Source organism: Coregonus lavaretus, assembly GCF_964263955.1.
Source record: "Coregonus lavaretus genome assembly, chromosome: 27".
In the NCBI taxonomy this organism is placed as follows: Eukaryota; Metazoa; Chordata; class Actinopteri; order Salmoniformes; family Salmonidae; genus Coregonus; species Coregonus lavaretus.
Genome location: NC_140014.1, coordinates 11,536,061 through 11,555,045, shown reverse-complemented (window position 1 = coordinate 11,555,045; position 18,985 = coordinate 11,536,061). Strand labels below are relative to the sequence as shown.

The 18,985-nt window shown below is 42.1% G+C and overlaps 2 protein-coding genes across 3 annotated transcripts in view; both read right to left on the bottom strand.

Annotated features, from left to right (window-relative positions):
- Positions 1-9,612, bottom strand: part of rnf144aa (ring finger protein 144aa) — a 73,877-nt gene extending 64,265 nt beyond the window's left edge. The window contains exons 1-2 of one of the 2 annotated variants that reach the window (XM_084144040.1): positions 9,183-9,612; positions 8,846-9,069 (exon numbers count right to left, since the gene is read on the bottom strand). The gene's annotated coding sequence lies outside the window, so the exon portion shown is untranslated. The other variant, XM_084144039.1, reaches the window with a different exon arrangement.
- A 5,949-nt stretch (positions 9,613-15,561) lies between these two features.
- Positions 15,562-18,524, bottom strand: rsad2 (radical S-adenosyl methionine domain containing 2). Its single transcript, XM_084144099.1, has 6 exons — positions 18,156-18,524; positions 17,846-18,007; positions 17,151-17,380; positions 16,872-17,021; positions 16,514-16,546; positions 15,562-16,209 (listed from the first exon to the last, which is right to left on the bottom strand). Exons 1-6 carry the CDS (start codon positions 18,439-18,441, stop codon positions 16,045-16,047), a joined length of 1,026 nt encoding a protein of 341 aa, XP_084000225.1. The 5' UTR covers positions 18,442-18,524; the 3' UTR covers positions 15,562-16,044.
- Positions 18,525-18,985: the final 461 nt, after the last annotated feature.

Here is an 18,985-nt window from a genome sequence, read left to right as displayed (position 1 = left end):
TATGCATCTGATAGTCACAGATACCTTAACAAATAGGTAGGGGCGTGGATCAGAAAACTAGTCAGTATCTGGTGTGAACACAATTTGCCTCATGCAGAGCAACACATCTCCTTCGCATAGAGTTGATCAGGCTGTTGATTGTGGCCTGTGGAATTTTGGCCCACTCCTTTTCAATGGCTGTGCGAAATTGCTGGATATTGGCGGGAACTGGAACACGCTGTCGTAAACATCGATCCAGAGCATCCCAGACATGCTCAATGGGTGACATGTCTGGTGAGTATACAGGCCATCTGTAGCTCAGCTGGTAGAGCACGGCGCTTGTAACGCCAAGGTAGTGGGTTCGATCCCCGGGACCACCCATACACAAAAAAATGTATGCACGCATGACTGTAAGTCGCTTTGGATAAAAGCGTCTGCTAAATGGCATATTATATTATTATATTATAAGAACTGGGACATTTTCAGCTTCCAGGAATTGTGTACAGACCCTTGCGACATGGGGCCATGCATTATCATGCTGAAACATGAGGTGATGGCGGCAGATATATGGCACAACAATGGGCCGCAGGATCTCGTCACAGTATCTCTGTGCATTCAAAATGCCATCGATAAAATACAATTGTGTTCGTTGTCCGTAGCTTATGTCTGCCCATACCATAAACCCACCGCCACCATGGGGCACTTGCCCACTGAAGGTGAGCATTTGCCCACTGAAGTCAGTTATGATGCCTAACTTCAGTCAGGTCAAGACCCTGGTGAGGACGGTTTCTGACAGTTTGTGCAGAAATACTTCGGTTGTGCAAACCCACAGTTTCTTCAGCTATCCGGGTGGCTGGTTTCAGATGATCCAGAGGGTGAAGAAGCCGGATGTGGAGGTCCTGGGCTGGCGTGGTTACATGTGATCTTCGGTTTGTGAGGCCGGTTGGACGTACTGACAAAACGGCACATTTTAGCATGGCCTTTTATTGTCCCGTAACCAAGGTGCACCTGGGTAATGATCATGCTATTAAATCAGCTTCTTGATATGCCACACCTGTCAGGTGGATGGATCATCTTGGCAAAGGATAAATTATTTTAGCTCATGAAACATGGAACCAACACTTTACATGTTGTGTGTATATTTTTGTTCAGTGTATGTTTCACAAGTTTGAACATCACAGTAGAGTTCAGTAGAGTACAATAGAGCACAGTAAAGTACAGTAGAGTAAAGAAAAGTAGAGTAGAGTTCAGTACAGTACAGATGCTAAGCTACAGGACTGTTTCGCTAGCACAGACTGGAATATGTTCCGGGATTCATTTGATAACATTTAGGAGTTTCCTACATCAGTCACCGGCTTCATTAATAAGTGCATTGACGACGTCATCCCCACAGTGGCCGTACTGTACATACATATCCCAACCAGAAGCCATGGGTTACAGGCAACATCCGCACTGAGCTAAAGGCTAGAGATGCTGCTTTCAAGGAGCGGGACACTAATCCGGACACTTATATGAAATCCCACTACGACCTCCGGCGAGCCATCAAACAGTCAAAACGTCAATACTGCACTAAGATAGAATTCTACTACGCCGGCTCTGACGCTCTTCGGATGTGGCAGGGCTTGCAAACTATCACGGATTACAAAGGGAAACCCAGCCGCGAGCTGCCCAGTGACGCTATGCTCGCTTTGAGGAAAGCAACACAACCATGCATGAGAGAGCTGTTCCAGACGACTGTGTGATCTTGCTCTCCATAGCCGATGTGAGTAAGACCTTTAAAACAGGTTAACATTCACAAGGCCACGGGCCCAGACAGATTACCTGACTCAGAGCATGCACTAACCAGCTGGAAAGTGTATTCCTGACCCAGTCTGTAATATCTACATGTTTCAAGCAGACCACCATAGTCCCTTTGCCCAAGAACGCCAAGGTAACCTGTCTAAATGACTATCGCCCCATAGCACTCACATCTGTAGCCAAGAAATGCTTTGAAAGGCTGGTCATGGCTCACATCAACACCATCATCCCAGACACCCTGGACCCACTCCAATTCGCCCCAACAGATCTACAGATGACGCAATCTCTATTCAACTCCACACTGCCCTCTCCCACCTGGACAAGAGGAACACCTACAATGCAGTTAATTGACTATAGCTCAGTGTTCAACTAACTAGCTCAGGACCCTGGGACTGAACACCTACCTCTGCAACCTGATCCTGGACTTCCTAACGGGCCGCCCCCCAGGTGGTGAGGGTAGGAAACAACCCATCCGCCACGCTAACCGTCAACACGGAGCTACTCAGGGGTGGGTGCTTAGACCCCTGCTGTACTCCCTGTTCACCCACGACTGTGTGGCCGCGCACGACACCAACACCATCATTACGTTTGTTGACGGCACAACGGTGGTTGGCATGATCACCGATGACGATGAGACAGCCTATAGACAGGAAGTCCGTGACCTGGCAGTGTGGTGCCAGGTAAACAACCTCTCCCTCAACGTCAGTAAGACAAAGGAGCTGATAGTGGACTAGAGGAAACAGAGGGCCGAGCATGCCTCCATCCACATCGATGGGCCTGTAGTGGATCGGGACGAGAGCTTCAAGTTCTTCGGTGTCCACATCACTAAGGAATTATCATTGTACTCACACACACCCAGAGTCGTGAAGAAGGCACGACAACTCCTCAACCCCTCAGGAGGAAGATTTGAAAAGATTTGTCATAGGCCCTCAGATCCTAAAAAATATCTACAGCTGCACCATTGAGAGCATCTTGACTTGCTGCATCATCGCTTGGTATGGCAACTGCTTGGCATCCGAACACAAGGCGCTACAGAGGGTAGTGCGCACGGCCCAGTACATCACTGGGGCCAAGTTCCCTGCAATGCAGGACCTCTATACCAGGCGGTGTCAGAGGAAGGCCCTAAAAATGGTCAAACAATCCAGCCACCCAAGTCATAGACTGTTCTCTCTGCTACCGTACGGCAAGCGGTAACGATGCACCAAGTCTGTAACTAACAGGACCCTGAAGAGCTTCTACCCCCAAGCCATAAGACTGCTAAATAGTTAGTGAAATATTTGTTAAATTTACAGAAGGCAAATAATTTCAGCAAAACTAAATATTAATGTTGATATTAGTTGGCAGGGGGCTTTACTTAAACATTAATGTGTTTTGATTTCTAACACTTTTTAGACATTTCCTAGTAGATGTTTTTTAAAGACCCCTTTTCCATCTGTGTGACAGAAATCAAAGCATTTGCTTATTCAAAAATGTTTAGGATGGAAAATGGTTGAAAAACGTATCCATGCCTTAATTTCCCCAAAATATAGACTCTTAGCTTTCATTTGACACCAAATGTGATATGTTCCTATAAACTTCACATTGGTGCTCATGGGTCCTTTTACATGAAAATTACCTAATCATTCAGCAGCAGTCTTTTAAAAACCACAGCCTTTCACGTTACATGCCAAGCCAAGGTCAACGACCATAAAATGCTTAGACACACATTGCGAAATGCCCATGTACTTGTAAAAGGAGGCTTGTGCTGTTTGAACCAACATAACACACACCCCCACACCCAGGTACATGCCGTGCCTGTTTAAATGTATCATTCACCTGGGCTTTCTGCTGGTAAAGGTGGATGCTTGAGGCAGGACTCCCAGTTCTGATGGATTGAGGAGTGTAATGTTGACTGTGTTCCCAAGAGGCTGGCAGGTACACTGTGTTCTCAGCTTGCCTCTCATAACCAGCATATCACATCCATTGAAAAACACATCCATCTTCCTCTCATGCAAATCCAGGTCCATTTCCCCCGGGAGTGGCTTGTCACTAAGTGAATGCATTTCAATACAACCATTCTTCTCTGAACAATCCTTTTTCTTGACGAGAAATCTTTTGGCCATGGAGCTGGATGTGTTTTGTTCCCTGATGGGAATGCCTGCCTCATTCCATTAGGAATGAGAAAAATGGAAACTCCATCGCCTTGCATGCCTGTCTGCCTGCCTGCGAGGCTGTATTCACTTAACCATTCCGAGGCTGTATTCACTTAACCATTCAAGTGTTTGATAGGATACAGAATCAATTGTAGAGTATGGGCCAGATAAGAGCAGTGATGGTGAGATAGAGAAATGTGACTGACTGGCTCGATCTTATGTAGCAAAATTTGAAATTGTGTTTTTTTACATTGGATAAAAGTAGAGACACAGAACTAGAAAATGGTTATCATACACTACAGTTGAGGAACAATGGGAAAGTAAATCTGCTGTGAAAGTTGATAAACTTGTAACCTCACTTTTGAGAAAATGGCCTTTCAATGTTTTGGTACCCACTGGAGAGCTCTTCTTTGTCTACACCCATTCAGCATCGTTCACACCCTCTTAAGCTTTAGCCCCACCCATCTCTAAGGACTGATCCGCGCATTCTGTCCTTAAAACAGCAGTCAAGCACCCAAGCTAACTGGCTAACATTGGCTAGCTTGCTAGCGACTTCCAGACACAAATGAGAGAACAGCTCACTGATCACTTTACTCGCCCTAGCAGAGCTGGTTAGGCTGTTTTTATGTTATCCAGAGCGTTGGTGACTGCAACTGTGCAGCTGGCAACAATTTACGCTTTTTTGCCAACGTTTACTGACACTGGCCATATTCAACCGGTCAGTTAATCTGCGCTCTGGCACACTCAGAAGAGAGTGCTCTGAAATCGGAAGAGATAGCCAGAGCAAATTTACCAGCTATGTCTATCAACAGTTGTCGCAGTGACATTCTATTGAAATGGTTACTTGCATAGTGGAGTCTTTTGTTAAGAAATGTAGCTAGCTAGCTAGGTAAACAATGAAACATAATCCCAACTCATGACGTTACTACCCTGCATGAATCTGCAGGTAGCTAACCAACCAGGTTCAATGTTAGCTAGCTAACATTAGGCTATAACTAGCAAAGCAAATGGCTCTGAGATACGAATAATATTATTACACAGATCATACACGTAACATTAGCTAGCGAGCCAGCCAGCTAACGTTAGCTAGCTAGCAGTACACTTTTAGCTAGACTATCTTACCCGTATACATGGATGGACGCTTCTCCCTGTCACGGATGTCATGGTTGCCCTTAGTTTGAAGATGTAATCCGGAGACAGGTGTTTTCTCCATCTACTTAGCTATCATACTCTAATTCCACTGATTTCAAAACTCGGTCCTCCAGAAAGTGGAGAGCAACACTTATGCAGTTCTACTAAGCATTATATATTTTTTAAAGCTGTGTTAGACAGTATTACCTACACATACTCACTAGCTCAAATAGACAAAAGCGTGCTACATGGCAGACCAATCTGAACTCAACTCTCGGCATGTCCAGCCCACTCATTATCTCAGCCAACCATGGCTAGCGGGAAGGTTGCTGTCTTTTTCTGTGGCTAAACCAACTAGGCTCGTAATTTAACAATTTTATTCGTATTTACAGATGGCATACACGTTTGTTATTAAGGCACATGAAAGTTATCATGTTCCAGAAGGCATTTATGAAACACATTTTGATTTTTAAAAGAAGTCTATGTTCAAATGGCTCTTGTGTGACGTAGTGACGCATGACATACGCCTAGTTTCCTGAAACCAGTCACAAATGGGCATGTACAGTGGGGAAAACAAGTATTTGATACACTGTCGATTTTGCAGGTTTTCCTACTTACAAAACATGTAGAGGTCTGTAATTTTTATCATAGGTACACTTCAACTGTGAGAGATGGAATCTAAAAAAAAAATCCAGAAAATCACATTGTATGATTTTTAAGTAATTAATTTGCTTTTTATTGCATGACATAAGTATTTGATACATCACAAAAGCAGAACTTAATATTTGGTTCAGAAACCTTTGTTTGCAATTACAGAGATCATATGTTTCCTGTAGGTCTTGACCAGGTTTGCACACACTGCAGCAGGGATTTTGGCCCACTCCTCCATACAGACCTTCTCCAGATCCTTCAGGTTTCAGGGCTGTCGCTGGGCAATAGGCCACTCCAGGACCTTGAGATGCTTCTTACGCAGCCACTCCTTAGTTGCCCTGGCTGTGTGTTTTGGGTCGTTGTCATGCTGGAAGGCTCATCTTCAATGCTCTTAATGAGGGAAGGAGGTTGTTGGCCAAGATCTCGCGATACATGGCCCCATCCATCCTCCCCTCAATACGGTTCAGTTGTCCTGTCCCCTTTGCAGAAAAGCATCCCCAAAGAATGATGTTACCACCTCCATGCATCATGGTTGGGATGGTGTTCTTGGGGTTGTACTCATCCTTCTTCTTCCTCGAAACACGGCGAGTGGAGTTTAGACCAAAAAGCTCTATTTTTGTCTCATCAGACCACATGACCTTCTCCCATTCCTCCTCTGTATCGTCCAGATGGTCATTGGCTAACTTCAGACGGGCCTGGACATGCGCTGGCTTGAGCAGGGGGACCTTGCATGCGCTGCAGGATTTTAATCCATGACGGCGTAGTGTGTTACTAATGGTTTTCTTTGAGACTGTGGTCCCAGCTCTCTTCAGGTCATTGACCAGGTCCTGCCGTGTAGTTCTGGGCTGATCCCTCACCTTCCTCATGATCATTGATGCCCCACGAGGTGAGATCTTGCATGGAGCCCCAGACCGAGGGTGATTGACCGTCATCTTGAATTTCTTCCATTTTCTAATAATTGCGCCAACAGTTGTTGCCTTCTAACCAAGCTGCTTGCCTATTGTCCTGTAGCCCATCCCAGCCTTGTGCAGGTCTACAATTTTATCCCTGATGTCCTTTCACAGCTCTCTGGTCTTGGCCGTTGTGGAGAGGTTGGAGTCTGTTTGATTGAGTGTGTGGACAGTTGTCTTTTATACAGGTAACGAGTTCAAACAGGTGCAGTTTATACAGGTAATGAGTGGAGAACAGGAGGGATTCTTAAAGAAAAACTAACAGGTCTGTGAGAGCCGGAATTCTTACTGGTTGGTAGGTGATCAAATACTTATGTCATGCAATAAAATGCTAATTAATTACTTAAAAATCATACAAATGTGATTTTCTGGATTTTTGTTTTAGATTCTGTCTCTCACAGTTGAAGTGTACCTATAATAAAAAATTACAGACCTCTACATGCTTTGTAAGTAGGAAAACCTGCAAAATCGGCAGTGTATCAAATACTTGTTCTCCCCACTGTATAACTGTATGTGTCCTCAGCCTTGACAGTGACTGTGCAGACATGCTCTTTGTTCAGTAGCAGGGTTTCATGTCTAGGCCTAATCTTTACCCCTGGGGTTACCTAGCTGATTTAAAGATTCACTATGCAGAAATCGCTCCGCCATTTCCGGGTTGCTAAAATTCTAATAGTTTGCCTAATTTCAGTTTATGTGAAAAAACAAGCAGTCATTGTGTAGAGAACCATTTTATCATCTAATCCACTGTGAAATATATTTTCCATAACCAAAAATAATGTATATTCTGCTGTTTTAAGCTGGTGTACAAAACCGAAAGTAAAAGACGCAAAAATGAAACTTCTGAACGGGAAGCATAGAAATGACACACAGACCATATCTACCTCTTCTTAGACTTGCTTTCAACAGGAATGAAAGATCTATAACTCACATTTCTATGTGAATTTGGTCGGTCGTCCAAAGAGTTAGATATTGTAGCTTTAAATGGAAATGCCATGGCAAGGCACAATATGACCTTTTGGTGCCCACAGAGAGCAGTCATCCAGTATAAACAACACAGGTTGAGATTAATATTGAGATGAACTCTGCTGTTTTACTGTGTGTCATCAATTATCTTTTGTTGTGTTGCAGTATGTTTACCTTGAAGAATATCATGGAATAACTTTATCTAGAATCTTTTATATTCATTTTTATATTATCACTACATAGCATTTAATGTTACCTTATTCTGGGTGATGACACTCACTAGAACAATAACCTAGGGGGATATTAGACTCTCAATAATGTTTTAGGGTGGGGTGTGGGGTGGGGTGTGAGTTCACCTAGCTGTGCATCATATTCAACAAAAACACTAGTAGCCTATCGGATATCAGCACTGTATCAGTCGCATGGTTGCTGAGGAGCCCTGTACTTGGATAATGATAATGTGGTTGCAGTGTCAACAACAGAGAGCAGCAGCTCATAAAATCATAACAGCTGTCACCTCCTGAGTGGATCAACAAATAGAGTATTGGCTAAACAAATTGGAGAGCTCTGAGTATCAACAAGACAAGCAAATGACAAATGCAAAACAGCTTGCTAGACAACAGGTCATTCCAGAACAACAGCCAATCCTAATGTTGGCATCCTCTCAGTTAATTTTCAATAGGCCTAATTCTATAACAAAACCCCCACAGTAGGCTGCAACACTATTAAACACTATTTTCCTGCACCAAGAGTATCCCACTGGGCACAGACGTCAATTCAACGTCTAGTTGTGTTGTCAACGAACGTGAATTCAAAGTGAAGTCAACAACAAAAAAATGACCATGTCATTTAGGTTAAAAGTTGGGTGAAAATAAATATGAAATGCCCTTATGTTGATGACCTTTTACAAATCCAATCAGTTTTCCATATTGATTCAACGTAATCAATGAAATGACGTGGAAACAACGTTGATTCAACCAGTTTTTGCCCAGCGGGATGGTACTGTAACCTACCTGTACAATGTAAAAGGTGAGGGCTATTTCAGCTGGAATTGTGAAAACAATATAAGCCTATATTGCAAAGCAAATTCGTTCAAAATAGTCCCTCAGCTTGTTACAAGATAATGTTACAGAAACAGTGTAGCCTCGCCTGTACGAGAAACGCAGAATTGGGTTCTCAGGCTGAACTGTCATGTGAACAGAATGACTCGGTGCACATGTTGGAAATAAACACAAATATTACCTGGCCTTTTGTGACAGCGCAGTCTTCTTGGTTAGAAAATGACTTCAGGAGCGATGAAAGCAGAACTAGAAAGGTTATCTCCTAGAAAGATGTAGATGGTTGATAGCCAGCTGCTACTCGAGAGGCATAGTGAAAGGCAGGTTACAGAGTATCGTTTTTGGTGGTGGCTGACATCCTTCTAAATGAATCCTTGAATGTATCAGAAGGATTCGACCATGTATCACCTGGAAAGAAATTAAGAGGACGACTACGTGGGTAACGAAAGCAGAATCACAGCTGACAAGCACTATCGACTAACAGCTACAGTAGCTGCATGAGGAAAATACTGAGGACTCACTTGCAACTGAGCAACGTCCAGAACGCCCCTTTTACCAGCCTCGAAACCGTTTGTTCACATAACACAAACCGAGCTTATCTCTGCACATAATATTGTAAATATCACAAGGTGATGTGCCTACCTTGAAAATGCCCTGCATCACTACACAAATCGTCACTAGTTACCACAGCCACAAAGCCATAAACTCCGCCCATTTCTACAATTTATCTTCTTAAAATGTGATTTTAAACCTAACCTTAACCCCACTGCTAACCTTATGCCTATCCCTAAGCTGAATTAAATTATGATCAAAAAGCTAATTGTTGTTTTCATGATTTTCGTGAGCCGACGCACTGGAATGACGCCAATTGTCTGTGAACGTTCCTGTTGTCTTCTTCTTCTTCTTCTTCTTCTTCTTCTTCTTCTCCTTCTTCTTCTCCTTCTTCTTATTCGTGTGTCTTTCCGGCAGACTAGACGCTGTGTTGCGTATTGCTGTCTTTCGCAGATCGAGCGCATTGCACATTTCGATCCCTCCCCCCAAAAAGGGAAAAGGGGAATGGGAAAAACTTAATTGCACCACCATCTAACCCTGCACCTATACACTGTCTCCCAAAACCCACCACCCCATCCTACTACTTGTAGGGTGTAGGCTCCCCTAATGGTACAGTGAGGGAAAAAAGTATTTGATCCCCTGCTGATTTTGTACGTTTGCCCACTGACAAATAAATGATCAGTCAATAATTTTAATCGTAGGTTTATTTGAACAGTGAGAGACAGAATAACAACAAAAAAATCCAGAAAAACGCATGCAAAAAATGTTATAAATTGATTTGCATTTTAATGAGGGAAATAAGTATTTGACCCACTCTCAATCAGAAAGATTTCTGCCTCCCAGGTGTCTTTTATACAGGTAACGAGCTGAGATTAGGAACACACTCTTAAAGGGAGTGCTCCTGTCCACAGAAGCAATCAATCAATCAGATTCCAAACTCTCCACCATGGCCAAGACCAAAGAGCTCTCCAAGGATGTCAGGGACAAGATTGTAGACCTACACAAGGCTGGAATGGGCTACAAGACCATCGCCAAGCAGCTTGGTGAGAAGGTGACAACAGTTGGTGCGATTATTCGCAAATGGAAGAAACACAAAATAACTGTCAATCTCCCTCGGCCTGGGGCTCCATGCAAGATCTCACCTCGTGGAGTTGCAATGATCATGAGAACGGTGAGGAATCATCCCAGAACTACACGGGAGGATCTTGTCAATGATCTCAAGGCAGCTGGGACCATAGTAACCAAGAAAACAATTGGTAACACACTACGCCGTGAAGGACTGAAATCCTGCAGCGCCCGCAAGGTCCCCCTGCTCAAGAAAGCACATTTACAGGGCCGTCTGAAGTTTGCCAATGAACATCTGAATGATTCAGAGGAGAACTGGGTGAAAGTGTTGTGGTCAGATGAGACCAAAATCGAGCTTTTGGCATCAACTCAACTCGCCGTGTTTGGAGGAGGAGGAATGCTGCCTATGACCCCAAGAACACCATCCCCACCGTCTAACTTAGAGGTGGAAACATTATGCTTTGGGGGTGTTTTTCTGCTAAGGGGACATGACAACTTCACTGCATCAAAGGGATGATGGACTGGGCCACGTACCGTCAAATCTTGGGTGAGAACCTCCTTCCCTCAGCCAGGGCATTGAAAATGGGTCGTGGATGGGTATTCCAGCATGACAATGACCCAAAAAACACAGCCAAGGTAACAAAGGAGTGGCTCAAAAAGAAGCACATTAAGGTCCTGGAGTGGCCTAGCCAGTCTCCAGACCTTAATCCCATAGAAAATCTGTGGAGGGAGCTGAAGGTTTGAGTTGCAAAACGTCAGCCTCAAAATCTAAATGACTTGGAGAAGATCTGCAAAGAGGAGTGGAACAAAATCCCTCCTGAGATGTGTGCAAACCTGGTGGCCAACTACAAGAAACGTCTGACCTCTGTGACGGCCAACAAGGGTTTTGCCACCAAGTACTAAGTCATGTTTTGCAGAGGGGTCAAATACTTATTGCCCTCATTAAAATGCAAATCAATTCATAACATTTTGACATGTGTTTTTCTGGATTATTTTGTTGTTATTCTGTCTCTCACTGTTCAAATGAACCTACCATTAAAATTATAGACTGATCATGTCTTTGTCAGTGGGTAAACGCACAAAATCAGCAGGGGATCAAATACTTTTTTCCCTCACTGTATATATACTGTACCAGTCAAAAGTTTGGACACACCTACTCATTCAAGAGCTTTTCTTTATTTTTACTATTTTCTACATTGTAGAATAATAGTGAAGACATCACAACTATGAAATAAGACATTGAATCATGTAGTAACCAAAAAAGTGTTAAACAAATTCTTCCAAGTAGCTACCCTTTGCCTTGATGACAGCTTTGCACACTCTTGGCATTGTCTCAACCAGCTTCATGAGGAACACTTTTCCAACAGTCTTGAAGGAGTTCCCACATATGCTGAGCACTTGTTGGCTGCTTTTCCTAAAGTCTGCGGTCCAACTCATCCCAAACCATCTCAATTGGGTTGAGGTCAGGTGATTGTGGAGGCCAGGTCATCTGATGCAGCACTCCATCACTCTCCTTCTTGATCAAATAGGCCTTACACACCATGGAGGTGTGTTTTGGGTCATTGTCCTGTTGAAAACAAATGATAGTCCCACTAAGCGCAAACCAGATGGGATGGCCCAAGCAAGTCTCTTCTTATTATTGGTGTCCTTTAGTAGTGGTTTCTTTGCAGCTATTTGACCATGAACATTCACATTTCTTGACATTTTCCGGATTGACTGACCTTCATGTCTTAAAGTAATGATGAACTGTAGTTTCTCTTTGCTTATTTGAGCTTGCCATAATATGGACTTGGTCTTTTACCAAATAGGGCTCTCTTCTGTATACCACCCCTACCTTGTCACAACACAACTGATTGGCTCAAACGCATTAAGAAGGAAAGAAATTCCACAAATTAACTTTTAACAAGGCACACCTCTTAATTGAAATGTATTCCAGTTGAATACCTCATGAAGCTGGTTGAGAGAATGCCAAGAGTGTGCAAAGCTGTCATCAAGGCAAAGGGTGGCTACTTTGAAGAATCTCAAATATAAAGTATATTTTGATTTGTTTAACACGTTTTTGGTTACTACTTGATCCCATATGTGTTATTTCATAGTTTCGATGTCTTCACTATTATTCTACGATGTAGAAAATAGAAAAAATAAAGAAAAACCCTGGAATGAGTAGGAGTGTCCAAACTTTTCACTGGTATTGTATATATATACACTACCGTTCAAAAGTTTGGGGTCACTTAGAAATGTCCTTGTTTTCGAAAGAAAAGCAAATTTTTTGTCCATTAAAATAACACCAATTGATCAAAAATACAGTGTAGACATTGTTAATGTTGTAAATGGCTATTGTAGCTGGAAACGGCTGATTTTTTATGGAATATCTACATAGGCGTACAGAGGCCCATTATCAGCAACCATCAGTCCTGTGTTCCAATGGCACGTTGTATTTGCTAATCCAAGTTTATCATTTTAAAAGGCTAATTGATCATTTGAAAACCCTTTTGCAATTATGTTAGCACAGCTGAAAACTGTTGTTCTGATTAAAGAAGCAATAAAACTGGCGTTCTTGAGACTAGTTCATTATCTGGAGCATCAGCAATTGTGGGTTCGATTACAGGCTCAAAATGGCCAGAAACAAATAACTTTCTTCTGAAACTCGTCAGTCTATTATTGTTCTGAGAAATGAAGGCTATCCATGCGAGAAATTGCCAAGAAACTGAAGATGTCGTACAACGCTGTACAGTCGTGGTCAAATGTTTTGAGAATGACACAAGTATTGGTCTTCACAAAGTTTGCTGCTTACATTTTAGTCATTTAGCAGACACTCTTATCCAAAGTGACGTACATGAGCAATTAGGGTTAAGTGCCTTGCTCAAGGGCACATCGACAGATTTTTCGCCTAGTCGGCTATGGCTCTGTGATTAGAACCAGCGACCTTTCAGTTACCGGCACAATGCTCTTAACCACTATGCTACCTGCTGCCCAGTGTTATGAGATATTTTTGTCAGATGTTACTATGGTCTACTGAAGTATAATTACAAGCATTCCATAAGTGTCAAAGGCTTTTATTGACAATTACATTACGTTTATGCAAAGAGTCAATATTTGCAGTATTGACCCTTCTTTTTCAAGACCTCTGCAATCCACCCTGGCATGCTGTCCATTAACTTCTGGGCCACATCCTGACTGATGGCAGCCCATTCTTGCATAATCAATGCTTGGAGTTTGTCAGAATTTGTTGGTGTTTGTTTTTCCACCCGCCTCTTGAGGATCGACCACAAGTTCTCAATGGGATTAAGGTCTGGGGAGTTTCCTGGCCATGGACCCAAGATTTCAATGTTTTGTTCCCAGAGTTATCACTTTTGCCTTATGGCAAGGAGCTCCATCATGCTGGAAAAGGCATTGGTCGTCACCAAACTGTTCTTGGGTGGTTGGGAGAAGTTGCTCTCTGAGGATGTGTTGGTATCATTCTTTATTGATGGCTGTGTTCTTAGGCAAAAATGTGAGTGAGCCCACTCCCTTGGCTGAGAAGCAACCCCACACATGAATGGTCTCAGGATGCTTTACTGTTGGCATGACACAGGACTGATGGTAGCGCTCACCTTGTCTTCTCCGGACAAGGTGTTTTCCGGATGCCCCAAACAATCGGAAAGGGGATTCATCAGAGAAAATGACTTTACCCCAGTCCTCAGCAGTTCAATCCCTGTACCTTTTGCAGAATATCAGCCTGTCCCTGATGTTTTTCCTGGAGAGTAGTGGCTTCTTTGCTGCCCTTCTTGACACCAGGCCATCCTCCAAAAGTCTTCACCTCACTGTGCGTGCAGATGCACTCACACCTGCCTGCTGCCATTCCTGAGCAAGCTCTGCACTGGTGGTGCCCCGACCCCGCAGCTGAATCAACTTTAGGAGACGGTCCTGGAGCTTGCTGGACTTTCTTGGGCGCCCTGACGCCTTCTTCACAACAATTGAACCTCTCTCCTTGAAGTTGTTGATGATCCGATAAATGGTTGATTTTAGGTGCAATCTTACTAGCAGCAATATCCTTGCCTGTTAAGCCCTTTTTGTGCAAAGCAATGATGACGGCACGTGTTTCCTTGCAGGTAACCATGGTTAACAGAGGAAGAACAATGATTTCAAGCACCACCCTCCTTTTAAAGCTTCCAGTCTATTATTCTAACTCAGTCAGCATGACAGAGTGATCTCCAGCCTTGTCCTCATCAACACTCTCACCTGTGTTAACGAGAGAATCACTGACATGATGGCAGCTGGTCCTTTTGTGGCAGGGCTGAAATGCAGTGGAAATGTTTTTTGGGGATTAAGTTCATTTTCATGGCAAAGAGGGACTTTGCAATTAATTGCAATTCATCTGATCACTCTTCATGACATTCTGGAGTATATGCAAATTGCCATCATCAAAACTGAGGCAGCAGACTTTGTGAAAATTAGGATTTGTGTCATTCTCAAAACTTTTGACCACGACTGTATACTACTCCCTTCACAGAACAGCGCAAACTGTCTCTAACCAGAATAGAAAGAGGAGTGGGAGGCCCCGGTGCACAGCTGAGCAAGAGGACAAATACATTAGAGTGTCTAGTTTGAGAAACAGACGCCTCACAGGTCCTCAACTGGCAGCTTCATTAAATAGTACCCGCAAAACACCAGTCTCAACGTCAACAGTGAAGAGGCGACTCCGGGTTGCTGACCTTCTATGCAGTTTGCCCCACAGGCAAATACATTGATCAGCATAACACTAGCAAGGAAGGAAATATCTAATGTTTTAGAACAGAAAGAACAGCATGAAGAAAGGAAAACAAGGAAAGAAAATGAATCTTTACTTGATGCATTTATTCAGCTTCAGTACCAACAGATGTAGGCCTTTAGGTCTGCTTGATATGAGGTTTTATCAGGGGACTGACTATTGTCCCATTGAGAATCTCCTGATCTGATTTGACAAAGATCAAGACATGATTACAACATAGTGTAGGAAACAGAGACATGATGTCAGTCCCAAGGGAACCTCTCCTCATAGTGCTCCAGTGAGCAATCCTTTCAGGGGTGGGGATTTGAGTTATCCTAATACACATTTACTGGATGTTTAGGCTACAGTAGGACTACCACATTAACAGCAAACTGAAATGGATGGAGAACACCAGCATCTTAACTTTAAGCTACAGTAGTCACCACTTAAAATTGGAATGGTTGTATGGCAACAAACGTGATCCAGATACTGAATAAATGTGCTTACTGTAAATTGATTGTGATTAACAAACATCATTCTTTATCATGCAATGTCATAATTTGTATTTATTTGAGATAGATTACAAACAGAGAGAGATGTAACACACTGTAAATCGTAATAACTGTATTCATAAATTCCTTACATTTCACTCAAAGTGCTAAACTCCAAATGCTACATGAAAGTGCAAATCAGCCTCTTGGTTGGTGAATAGAAAATGTAAACTAATTTGGATAACAGGGCATATAAGGAAACAAACAAAACTGGGCACACAAAAAGCAAGTTATTATTATGCTGTGAGATAGTGAGAGGTTAAATAGTTGTCCCTGTAGAGTAGATGTGCGGTGTGATTTTACAAGTAATTAAAGGTACACAAACGCCTCAAGGTATAGCAGTAAAAGATTCCAACATCACTTTTTGAATATCATATAAATATTTAAGTGTAAAGTGCAGTTATGAAGGCGGAAACTTTTTTTTTTAAATAGAAAAACACAAAAATACATTTAGGAGTGTAGCAATAACTGATTATAATGTGTGGATCACCACTCTAGCCGCATGTCAGCTTTGCTCCACACATATTTCCCTCCTCTCTTTAGGAACATCTTCTCGTCAAAGCCACTGAATTGAATGGCCTCTTCCACGCCAACATCAAGGATGGACTTGGATGGATCTTTCCTCCCCTCTCTGCAATCCAGGAAACGCATCTAAAAAAGCATATAAAAACGTCAAATTCATAAGCATTTAGAACATGTAGAATAATTTATAAAGTATTTTATAAGCATTTATAAAGGCTTAATCATGAAAGTTATTATAAAGTGTTACCAACGGGTAATATAAGAGCCTCTTGACAATCTAGTCCATTATCAAAATATCACTGCTATGAAACTTCATATCTAATACTAATAAATATAAAATATCTGCAAATCATCATCTCATTTCACCCTTCTCAAAGCCTGTGAATGTAGAGTGAGTATCATGTAAAATAACATATTGATAAAAAGGACTTACATATTCATCCAGGATGAGGTAGGAATCTCTCATCTGACAAGATAAGACAACAAGGAAACATGTTAATGTCACAACTATTTTGTATTACAATATTGTCAACAGAGAGTTCTACATGCAACCCAAAAGAAGGTTCTACCTGGAACCAAAAACTGTTCTACCTGGAACCAAAAAAGGTTATCCTATGGGGACAGCAGAAGAACCCTTTTGGAACCCTTTTTTCTAATAGTGTACTTTGAACCTTAATAGCATTCAGAAACAACTTAAATGGACTAGTAGTTGTTGAACCATCATAATATCAATAACTGACAACAAAAAAGTATAATATTGTGTTGTCTTCGTCTTTAGTCCAGTCCCATACCTTTTGATTGGACTCTGGTACCAGGCAGCTGATGCTGCTGTGCCTATCCAGGAAGTCCTGAAACTGCTGGTCGCTGATGACAAACCTCTCTGCCTCCCTCAGACTGTTCTCCCCAGCGTTCTCGCCATCGATCAGCAGACACTGGAACACCTATACAGCACACACAGTGAAGTCAAGGCCATACAACTCACTTACTACTATCTATGGTATGAGAAAACACCTCTATTTACAGATACAGTATTACTGGTGAGTAATGTTAATGCACTGGAACACCCTAACCTTCCAGCGTACAGGGTTGAGTCCGGTGATTTTTTCTCTCATGTCTTCATCCACATTGAAGGTGTTGATCACAGAGTTGACTTTGAACGCCACTTTGTACTTCTGGCACCACTCCCGGACCTTGAAGAGGTTGTCCAGGTGGCTCTTCCTGCCCTGGGCTCTGCCAATAGTGTGGTTGGTGTCCTCATCAAAGCTGTCACAGGAAATGGCCAGAATGTCCAGGTATTTGCCTGTGAGGACAAGGAGCATTTTGATAATAACACTGACATAATCTCAAAGAATTGTATTTTGAAACACCAATGAATTCTAAATGTATTCATATCCAGACATACATGTGATAGTTCCGATTTTTTTAGGTAAAAATATAAACTAGTCGTTTTTAAAAACAATTTGATGATCAACGTATGCCTTTTATGATGAGTCCTACATTTTTTAAGGAGTCAACTGCGAGGCATTTCAAATAAAACATGTGAAATGCTTCTCTGAGTTTTCATTTTGTGACCTCACATCAAAACTAACCCGGTGCTGACATCTAGTGTCAATAAAATGAACTTTGTTTCCTGACCGCATGAGAATAATGAGGATTGTTTATTAATTATGGGTGATCTCTGATATAATGACGATCACCGGGGTAACGTTGGTCGGCCTTAAAATATTTTCTTTTAACACAGAACCTAAAATGAAAACCATCTTACCATATGTGTGGAACCACTTCTCTCTAATCATGCTGCCATTGCTGACAATACTGACACTTGGAAGCTGGAGGTCGTGTTTGCAGTATTGGACTAATTTCCCCAAGAAATCACCTCTGTCGTGTATGAAAGGCTCTCCGCCAGAAAAGTTAATTTTTTCCAGTCCTGCAAAAATAATGAAATTCTGAATTCTAAACTCTGAATAAAATATTACATTAGAAACAAATAGGCTTTAATACTAATGTAATAGCATATAATGTGGATTTAAATAGGGATTTGAAATAGCATAAATATAATCTTTGGCCAAATTTACCTGATTCCTTCAGAAGCTGTAAACCTCTCTTTGCTTCCTCAATGGGTAGGACAAAAGACGTTTTTGCAGTGTGGAAACAAAAACCGCACTTATAATTGCACTGTCGGGTAAAATGATAATTGACACTTCTTGGAGTTGCCGCAGCTTGAGATACTGTCTTTTGCACCACCTTGATTGTAGCTGGATTTACTTTTCCTGTAGATGATAACTGTGACGTGCCACGGATCCATGCCAGTACAGTTGCAAATATGCACTCGAGGTAATTTATGCCGAGCTGTAGGAACATCTTCACAACCACGACTTGAGTAGAGAGCAATATTACTAGTCTTCACCTGTCCTGTCCTGTTGAAACTTCTGATGCCAGGCTAACTTGACTCCGCAATAAATAAAGCGGCTCCAGGCGTTATAAATGTATCATCAAAACGTCATCATTTGAACACAAGGAAACCGAACATTCCAAAGTTGAATAGACCTCCCACAGGCCAAAAACGGGTTGAATCAACGTTGTTTCCACGTCATTTCAACCAAATAATTAAATGTGATGATGTTGAATCAACGTGGATAACTGATTGGAATTGCAAAAAGTAATCCAGGAAATGTATTTTTGGTTGTCGATTTCACATTGAATTCATGTTTGTTGACAACTCAACCAAATGTAGGCTAAATAAAAACTAGACGTTGACTATGAGTGGTGGTGCAATTAGGCTCAAATGGACATTACTGCAGCGCTCTAAAATCTTGAAAATAAAATATAAACAAGCCTTTATTCAAATTCAGTCCTATTACATGCCTACATGCGTACGTGCTTATTATAAAAAGCCTGCGCTTTG

What these genes read in the sequence shown, in the direction of transcription:
- rsad2 (XM_084144099.1), bottom strand. Translation starts at nt 18,441, where the DNA reads ATGTTCCTACAGCTCGGCATAAATTACCTCGAGTGCATATTTGCAACT. An exon ending in TACCAGAGTCCAATCAAAAG is followed by an intron (nt 16,547 to 16,871) that starts GTATGGGACTGG and finishes TTATCTTGTCAG; the next exon opens with ATGAGAGATTCCTACCTCAT. An exon ending in ACCTCATCCTGGATGAATAT is followed by an intron (nt 16,210 to 16,513) that starts GTAAGTCCTTTT and finishes ATGCTTTTTTAG; the next exon opens with ATGCGTTTCCTGGATTGCAG.